The sequence below is a fragment of the Lepidothrix coronata genome, unplaced genomic scaffold (genome assembly GCF_001604755.1).
Source record: "Lepidothrix coronata isolate B3197 unplaced genomic scaffold, Lepidothrix_coronata-1.0 Scaffold132, whole genome shotgun sequence".
In the NCBI taxonomy this organism is placed as follows: domain Eukaryota; kingdom Metazoa; phylum Chordata; class Aves; order Passeriformes; family Pipridae; genus Lepidothrix; species Lepidothrix coronata.
This window is the reverse complement of record NW_016690312.1, coordinates 897,052-906,705: the sequence shown is the minus strand read 5'-3', so window position 1 is coordinate 906,705 and position 9,654 is coordinate 897,052. Positions and strand designations below refer to the sequence as shown.

The 9,654-nt window shown below is 49.8% G+C and overlaps 2 protein-coding genes across 2 annotated transcripts; both read left to right on the top strand.

Annotated features, from left to right (window-relative positions):
* Positions 1-1,387: 1,387 nt before the first annotated feature.
* Positions 1,388-7,255, top strand: LOC108503161. Its single transcript, XM_017826908.1, has 2 exons — positions 1,388-1,832; positions 4,423-7,255. The coding sequence occupies exons 1-2, from the start codon at positions 1,388-1,390 to the stop codon at positions 4,764-4,766; spliced, it is 789 nt and encodes a 262-aa protein (XP_017682397.1). The 3' UTR covers positions 4,767-7,255.
* Positions 3,306-9,296, top strand: CEBPG (CCAAT/enhancer binding protein gamma). Its single transcript, XM_017826921.1, has 2 exons — positions 3,306-3,520; positions 7,265-9,296. The coding sequence occupies exon 2, from the start codon at positions 7,375-7,377 to the stop codon at positions 7,825-7,827; it is 453 nt and encodes a 150-aa protein (XP_017682410.1). The 5' UTR covers positions 3,306-3,520; positions 7,265-7,374; the 3' UTR covers positions 7,828-9,296.
* The last annotated feature ends 358 nt before the right edge of the window (positions 9,297-9,654 follow it).

Sequence of the window (9,654 nt, the reverse complement as noted above, 5' to 3'; positions counted from 1 at the left end):
CACTGAAGTACACTGTGTGATGGTTCCTGGTAACAGCACACAATGCCAGCCAGGCACTGGAAAGGTCTTACACGCAGGGAATTATGTGTGAGCTTTAATGCTTAAAATAATCACACTCTATGAGAATAAGTTTGTCTGCATTTTATTTTCTTGAGCTATCTTGGATGAGGATTAATGAATGAATGGTCACAAAGTGCTCTAAAATCCTAGGAAAGCATGCTAAGAGCACACACTTACTTAACTATTGTGTGCAAAGGATAATGTTTAATGCTTACCTGGAATTTCACTCTAGCTATAGATGGATGAGTCACTGTCACAGAAAATGTAACAGTTTCAACTGAGAAACAGAAAAAAAAAAACCCACTTTAGAGAAGTTAAAGCAAATGCTTGATGACTGACCAGGAAAAGTATCTTCATGGTAAATGAGCTGAGTAAAACTGTTTGTCCAGACTAACCCTCAGAATTCTTCTGCAAATGTGGTTTATTTTCCACAGGGCTTTACAAAACAAAACCAAAACCCCTCCACAACATCGGCCAGCCATAAAAATGGCAAATAGAAATAATTATATCTATATTACTGAGCTCTGTAACTGTGTTTACAAATCTAATTCTCCTCAGGCCTTTTGCAGACAGAAAACATTTCCCCAGCAGTTCTATGCCCTAAACTGGAGTACCACGAATTGGTAATTTCCCTCTCTGCGTTAAAACCCCCCACTTTTCCAACAGTATTGTTTTCACTGTCTGCACAGCTAGACTTATTCAAAACTTATTCAAAGCCCACCTTATAAAGCCACGGTTTTCAGACCTGCCCACTGCAAATACACACACCTGTGTACTGAAGTGAGCATTTCCCATTCAGGGAGCTGCAAACACACCCTGCACACGCAGCAGCTTGAGACTTGAGCATGTGTGTGTGTGTGTGTGTGTGTGTATTTATACTGCATTTGCTTGTTTAGGCAGAACTAAGATGATGTAAACCGAAGTGTCTGGAAAATACTAAGGGCAGAAAGAATTCTTCTCCACAAAAGGTGATGTATTTTATAATAGCAAACATACCAGTGAAATGGTGCATGATCTTATGATATTTAGGTCTATGATCCAGATGTCTCCGAATCTGCCAGCATTTAGAGGGGTAATAGTAAGTTTGAAAAGGAAAATTAACCAACAATCTATGAAATTTAGAAATTTGCCATGATTTCTGTTGTCAAGAGAGCTGTTGAATTTTATTTGGTGTCTCTGGTATTGCTTCCTCTGTATCTCACATCTCAGAGGGGCAGACCACACGGCAGCCAGATCGAGATGGGAATACACCACCAGGTGCTAATTAACAGCCCGGGAGCAATTAGGAGATGCCAATCAGCGCAGCAACACAACACCACCTACTTCGATGCCCGTGGGCACCGGCCCATTCCGTGCCGGGCACTCCCCGTGGGGCCCGGCCCCGGGACACCGAGGCCGGGCTGTGCCTCCCGCGGGGACACCGGGGCCTGGGACGAGCTCCCGGGGCGGACTCGTCGGGCTCGGCCGAACGGGGGGGATGGACGCCAGGGTGTCCTGCTCCACCGCGGGGGCACCGACCCCACAGCGGGGCCTTGGCACCGCCCGGGCCCCGGCACAGCTCAGCTCGGCTCAGCTCGGCCCGGCCCAGCTCAGCTCAGCAGAGCCCAGCTCGGCGCGGTCCAGCTCAGCACAGGACAGGACGGCACGGCATGGCCCAGCTCAGCTCAGCTCATCACAGCCCGGCCTAGCTCAGCTCGGCTTGGCCCGGCTCAGCTCGGCACAGTCCAGTTTGGCTCAGCTCGGCACAGTCCAGTTTGGCTCAGCTCGGCACAGTCCAGTTTAGCTCAGCTCGGCACAGTCCAGTTTAGCTCAGCTCGGGCCGGCACAGCCCAGTTTAGCTCGGCCCGGCTCAGCCCAGTTTAGCTCGGCCCGGCTCAGCTCGGCACAGTCCAGTTTGGCTCAGCTCGGCACAGTCCAGTTTGGCTCAGCTCGGCACAGTCCAGTTTAGCTCAGCTCGGGCCGGCACAGCCCAGTTTAGCTCGGCCCGGCTCAGCTCGGCACAGCCCAGTTTAGCTTGGTTCGGCTCAGCACAGCCCAGTTTAGCTCGGCCCGGCTCGGCACAGCCCAGTTTAGCTCAGCACAGCCCAGTTTAGCTCGGCTCAGCCCGGCTCAGCACAGCCCACTTTAGCTCGGCTCGGCCCGGCTCAGCACAGCCCACTTTAGCTCAGCACAGCCCAGTTTAGCTCGGCTTGGCCCGGCTCAGCACAGCCCAGTTTAGCTCAGCACAGCCCAGTTTAGCTCGGCTCGGCCCGGCTCAGCACAGCCCAGTTTAGCTCGGCTCGGCCCGGCTCGGCACAGCCCAGTTTAGCTCGGCCCGGCTCGGCACAGCCCAGTTTAGCTCGGCCCGGCTCAGCACAGCCCACTTTAGCTCGGCTCGGCCCGGCTCAGCACAGCCCACTTTAGCTCGGCTCGGCCCGGCTCAGCACAGCTCACTTTAGCTCAGCACAGCCCAGTTTAGCTCAGCACAGCCCACTTTAGCTCGGCCCGGCTCAGCACAGCCCACTTTAGCTCGGCTCGGCCCGGCTCAGCACAGCCCAGTTTAGCTCGGCTCGGCCCGGCTCAGCACAGCCCACTTTAGCTCAGCACAGCCCACTTTAGCTCGGCCCAGCCCGGGCCGGGCTCGGTGCCCCCCTCGGCCCCCGCGCGCGGCCCCGCCCCTGATTGGCCGTGCTGGCGGCCAATGGCAGCGGCGGTTGCATCACCCTGCGGGGCGGGGCGGGGCGGGGCGCGCGCGGTGTCGCAATCGCCGCTCGCGCACGGACCGAGCGCGGCCCGGCCCGGCCCTTCCCGCCGCTCGCGGCCCAGGTAAGAGCGGGGGGGACGCGGGGCCGCCCCCGGGCCCCTCACACACCCCCTCACACACCCCCTCGCACACCCCCCTCACGGCCCGCGCGCCGCCGGGCCCCGCTCCGCACCGCGCCTCGCGAGCCGCCGGCCGGCCCCGCTCCCCTCCCCGCCCGGCCCGGCCCGTCCCCTCCCCCGGTGAAGTCACGGCTTGGCAGCCCCGCCGGGCAGCCCCGCGCGGGCGGGGGAGGAGCAGCGGCGCGGCCCCGGCGGGGCGGGCGGGGCGGCGGCAGCGCCGCCGGGGAGGGCCGGGCCGGGCCGGGCGGGGGGTCCCGGGTCGGATCCGGGGGCGTGCCCGGGGGGCACCGGCGGGGGCGCGCCCGGTCGGGCCTGGGGGGCGCCCAGCGCGGGGTGCGGGGTCTTGACGGATGTTTGGGGTTCCCCGCGGAACCCGGCGGGTTTTTTACAGCCCCGGCCGCGAGTTTCCAAACAGACCGTCGACGTGCGGTAGGAACGGCAGGCGCGGCTCGGTGACAGCGCCGGGCACGGCCGCCCCGGGAGGTGTAAACACCGACAGTGTGCAGAACTTTCTGATTCAAGGAATTGGTTCGTCGTTAGAGATCGCTGTGTCGTTTTAATTCGAATGACAGAGTCTTTCAATCCCTCCTCGGCTGGGGTGGGTTGTGATTCTGGTCACATTGAAATACATGTTTCAGGTGTTCCGAGCACGGTCTGTTAAGGATGTTGGGAGTGCATTTTTCTTGGAACGTGTCTATTAAAAATGCAGATTCTGAGGTAAAGGCAGGATGTTGTCAACTATAGCAAGAGATGGTGGGTTTGGGCTACCTAGACTCCAAAAAGTTGTTGCCCAGCCCTCAGTACAGGAGGGTGAGCATCATCTCCAGCAAACATGCCCGGGAGAGTGAACCACACAGGAGTGGGCCCTCCCACTGCTCAGCAAATGTGTGCCTGGAGCTTTGTGCAATGTCCTCTGTACAGGGTTAGTGGAATTTAGAGTCAGCTCCCACTAGGATATTCCTGCTGAAGAGAAGGGAGGGTACCTATTGCTGTTCAGGTTGGGACCGATTTTGCATTAGACAAGACAGCTCTAAGTGAATCCGTGCAATAGTCATCCTGACTAATGATCAGAATCAGCACAGTCCCATTGCAGAAAAGGAGCAGAGAGAAGCACTTAGTATTTCTTGCTGCCAAGTGAAAAAACCCAAACTGATTTAATTAACAGAACACTTCTTTTGGGTTTTTTTTGGCCAAAACAAACATTTGGAAGTTTCATTTATTTTTTTTGTGTGTGAAAGCAAAGATATTAAAGGCCTTCATTTGCTGGGGAGTCTGTGGTCCCTGAGGAGCTCTGTCAGACAGTAAGAAACATCTTTCTGTCTGAGGAGACACCTCTGAGTTACCAGCTATTATGCTGTAGTGGGTGGCCAGCTAGTGTCCTGGGTGGCCAGTTGGTGGCCCAAGGAGAGAACCAGGCAGTTCTAACTGGCCACTGGAAACACTACCATGTGCTGGGTGGAACCAGCCTAGGGCTGTTGCTGAGCTGGAGCTAATGAGCAGCTTTATGGGAACAAGATGCTTGGAAACTGGGCTGGCTCTCCAAGGAGCTGCCTCCTGCTGTGCTGGGGCTGTCACCCACTCACCTCCTCCTGCTGTGCTGGGCTGTCACCCACTCACCTCCTGCTATACTGGGGCTGTCACCCACTCACAGGACACCAACCTGTGTGGGGAGGAGTGGAGCAGCTGCCTTTGTGTCACACGGGGTCCAAGAAATTAGAGACCTATCTGCCTCCCCACCTTCTTGGCCTCTCCCAATTACCACGTCCTTTACCTCACCCTTCTTGAGAGTCCCCTCTGTACATCTCATACCTGCTGCCTTGAAATCTCCTCGCAGTGTTTGCTGAAGGATGCCCCATAGCACCTGTCACTGTCCAGGGTATCATCCTGACAACTGGTAATAGGCATCCAGCGTCCAAATAATTAGGGGGAAAAACTAGTTTCAAGCCTCAACTATTAGCACTGCTGTGAATCTGTGATGCAGTACAGTTAGTGCTACCTGCTTTCATTGGAGCAGGACAGGAATCCAGGTGTCATCCCTCCCAGGTGATCATGCCAGAAAATAGCACATCTCACTCAAGAAATAGTTATTTAATACAAAACAGATCAGTTGCAGTGGGAAAGAATTGAGGGAGATCTGTTCTAGCAGGGCTAGAATGCTTGCTTGAGAGGTGTGACACTGATTTATCTTGTGTGCTTGTATCCATGTACTGCCCAGCTAAAACACTCCATAAAAATTTGGTTTAATGGAACAAATAATTTGTCCATTGAATCATAGGGAAGTTTGATAGAGATCAGCAGGGGATATTAAAGCAATATTAAATAGTTTCAATAGCATACAGAGAAGTAGCACATGGAACCTGGTGATGTGAAGAAACTTGTTACATGTCAGGTGAGGTGCCCTTGGGGGCAAGAGTCACCCCTTCCTCCGTAGTATCTCATGAAACACAAAAAGCAGATCATGAAAATGGTGTGGGTTACTTAACTGGACTGTCCAGGTGAACTTAGCAAGCACTGTAATGTGTTGAAACAGAGGGGACAGGAGGGCATTCTGTCTGACTTTGAAAAGGTGCCAAAAATCTAGTCAGAGGGAACCTAAGAGAGCTGCATACTGTTTGAGGGTAGCAGAAATTCAGTGTTTTAAAATAAAGTGCAGACAGGAGGAGGATACAGCTTGACTAAAAACGTCTGTGCAATTACACGTGCACAGCTGCTACAACTGGCCCTGCCAGTCTGGTGTTTGTGCACAGTAACATCTTGTTAGCTGTGCATTCAGTTCAACTGCTGAACCAAAGTGCTTATTCAGTCAGAGTCTGAGACTGAAATGGGGTTTGTAGAAGTTGCTTAAAGAGTTGAAATCGGGACAATACTAAATTCAAAGGTATTGGGTGATACGTATCTAGATTCAGCTATACAGATGTCAGAGGGAGTTGATGGGCTCTTTCTGCCCTGCAATAGGAAAATGAAAAGATTTCTTGACAGGAGGGGCGTGGGTGTACTCATACATCTTCACTTAACAAGTGAGAAGACTTCTGGGTGACAGAGAATGTTAATTTTGAGTAACATTTAAGCCAATCTTACAGGGCTTTTCCATGAATGTTACTGAACCACATTCTGGAGGTGCATCTCATTCTGGCTCCTTCATCATGGAAGAAAATACACAGTTAAAGTACAGAGTCGAATTTTAACCTGTTTGTTTAACCCTGTTTGACTGGTCACCGAGTACTTTTCACTGGAGCCACAGGCAGGTGTTTCAGGAGCTTAGGACCATCCTGTCACCCTTCCCTCTTCTCTCCCAGTCCTTGAAGAAGTCATCCTGTGAGATGGGAAGAGAAGGGGACAGGCTGCTAGCCTTGCCAGGGCCATGTCCCTGCAGCAGCTCTGGTGGAGTCCTCCTTGTGCCACCAGTAGGGCCGGGAGCAGGCTGACACAGCAGTGGAAGGACGTGAGTCAGGTGAGAGGATGTCTTGCTCATCCAGCCAGTTTGTCTGCTGGAGAGTGGACAATGACCAGTGCACAGGCTACAGCAGGAAACCATATTTGGTGGACGAGTCAGCTATGGCTGCTGTCTTTTCATGGGTGGCGACAGTGCCCTGTCTTTGTGTGGTGATTCTCACATTGCCATCACTCCGTGTTCCTGTCCCACCTGCTCGATACACAGTTACAGGCTTACCTTTGCTTGTGGTTGAATGTCACCCAGAGCCAGGCTTTGCAACACACTACCTTTTTCCATGGATTTATTTTTCCACTCAATACTAGTAGACCTTAAACAGTCATCAGTTTGAACATCATCTTCAAAAGCAAGTGCTGTAAGACAGTTCAGGAAAGGTGGACAGGCCGAGCACCCTCGCTCCAGAGAACAGAGACCAAGGAGGACTTTGGGTGGGGATATGTCCAGAGGAACGGTCCGAAGAGGACAAGGATCAACTACTCCTGTTGGTCAAGAGTCAGGCTGTTAATAGGTTTAAGCCACAGAAGGAAAACTCCAGTCTGAAAACTAAGAAAATTATATAACTGGAGGAAAAGTTAGACAGTGGAACATGTTGCCAAGACAGAGGTTGTGAAACGAGATATTTGAGGCTAGGCTAGACACCCATCCATCAGGGATGGCTTTGGAATAACAGAGAACAATTCAAACAGCTTGACTAGATGACCCAGTAATAGTCTCTTCCAATCCAAATACGTTTGAGAGGCTTCAGAAATGTAGTTGGCAGCTTGTCCACTTCCAGCACTGTTGTGATGTGTCAGTGCCAGATACACATCACTGGCTTTAGCATGAGGTACCGATGGTACAAGATAGTAGCTGAAGCCAGCACCTTTAATAGCATTTGTTTTTCCATACTAGGTTCATCTTGCCTTTAATCCATGTGAAGATCTGTTGGAAATACCTTCAAGAAACACGAGAGTTTTCAGTCTCCTAATAAATCCTGTTGTGTCCAAGAACAGCCTGTCCAAATGAGCAAGACATCCCAACAGAACACCACTACAGATGCGAACGGCGTAAGTGTGATTCACACCCCAGCACACACCAGTGGTCTGCAGCAGGTTCCCCAGCTGGTGCCAGTTAGTCCTGGTGGTGGAGGCAAAGCTGTGCCTCCCAGCAAACAGGGAAAGAAAAATTCCTTTGTGGATAGAAACAGTGATGAGTATCGTCAGCGCAGAGAGCGAAACAACATGGCAGTGAAAAAGAGCCGGTTAAAAAGCAAGCAGAAAGCACAAGACACACTGCAGAGGGTCAACCAGCTCAAAGAAGAAAATGAACGTTTAGAGGCAAAAATTAAGCTCCTGACCAAGGAGCTGAGTGTACTGAAAGACTTGTTCCTCGAGCACGCACACAATTTTGCAGACAATGTGCAACCTGTTGGCACTGAAACCACCACAACAAACCCGGAGAGCAGTGGACAGTAGACACGGCAACCTTGGGAAACGAACTCCTGAGGTGCAGCAACCAAGCAAAAACTGTTCCTTTAACCATTGTTTTGTGGAGATTTTTCTTCTTTTAGATTTAACACTGAAGATTTGTAACAATTAAACCAGAAACTGGTTAGGGTATTTGCTTTAAAATATTTTTCTCCTCAAGGATTTACGCAGGTCTGAATTCGTAGCCAACAAGGGGCGTCGTATTAAGGAGATAACATTTTCACAGAAATGTTTGCTTACCATCTTAAAAGTTTGCATAATGGGAGAATCCAGCAGGATGGCTCACTGTAGTATCAGAAACTCATCATTGGATAAAATGTCCTTTAAATACCTGTTAGAGTATTTAAGCACTTAGTTTTCTCCATGACATACTGCAAAGTGCAAAGGCCGTGGAGGGTGTTTGCTTTCCCATGTGGTGGACTACTTTAAATCTGTAGAGCAAGTCCTATAAGGCACCATGTGGGTCCTTCCTGCCCAGTTAGTGGGGAGGGTGTAGTAGTAGTGAGCTGGGATGCTTACTGATGTTTTCTAGAGAAATAACAATATACTATGATATGTACAGGCAGTTGGCTTCCAAACGCTCCTGAGTCCAAAGCATCACATGCAAGAGGCAAAGCAGCACACTGACAAAGCCTTTTAGTTAAGCTTGTGTTCACACTGTTCACATAGTGACTGGGGCCTTAGGAGAGCAAGAGTTTGTTTTCAGAAAATGTCAAAATGCTACCAAAAAAACTGCACCCTGCAAAATTTCATTCTTGCTGGGGTGGAGGTTTCGGGGAGAACAAAATGTGCAGCCTGGCCAAGCAGCATCTGTTCAGCCAGAATGTATGGATCACTGCTTAATCTTACAGAAATTCACCGTGATTTAGACCTAAATGGCCCTAGTATGACTGATTCAGTGGAATTTCTACAGCCATCATACAGCTGTGTGAAGGAATATCTTCAGTCTTGTTTTATTTTCATAAAGGTTTTTCTATAGCAACTTTTTTATTGCTACTGCTAAGTCTTTGCTATGATCCATAATGCAGTGGTATGTGCTATACTGAGGATTTAAACAAAGTAAAGCAGGAACTTCGATGTAACTTTAATTTATTTTCATTTCTAAATATTTCATTGATGGTATGGTTGTTTTACAGTTAACCTGTGTGTCTCGTGAGTAGATTACCACATTGTCTTAATTTCCCTCTTACACTACCTTTTTCCATAGATTATTTTGTAGGATGCTTGTTTGCTCTGTACTTAGGAAAAAACTTGGATGTTATCTCTATGAAGATGCCGTTAGAAAATGAAACCTTGAAAAGTTCTTTTTGAATTTAAACTTTTAATACATGTGGAAAACTTAAAGATTGGTTTGGATTATGATAGTCTTTTTACAAAGATATGTTTTTTTCATTCTAGCTGCAGCTTAAGTTGGTAGGGTTGAAGTACCAGAAGCTAATAAAAACCTTTTGCTTCTAGTGCTGGCCTCATTTTTCCTTTTCCTTTTCCATTTCCCTCAAGTGCAGAGTTGCTCACCTCACACAGAAAATCAGTGCAACAGTCTCTGTTCCTGTCTTGCACTCAGGTTCCTGCTCCATGGAAACAATCAGAAACTCATTACAGTTTTGTCTGAATGTCTGATTTAACAAAAAAGAAAAAAAAGAAGAAATTTAAGACTGAAAATGTGCTGCAATTAAAAGGGAGGGGGAGGAACAGAACATCAAAAACTACAAGGAAGATGATGATCTGAAAGCATCTGCTTTGTTAACAGTGCACCTCTTCTGGTTGAAAGGCCAGAGCTGGTCTCCCCGGCTGTCTGCTCTGTGAACTGGGACT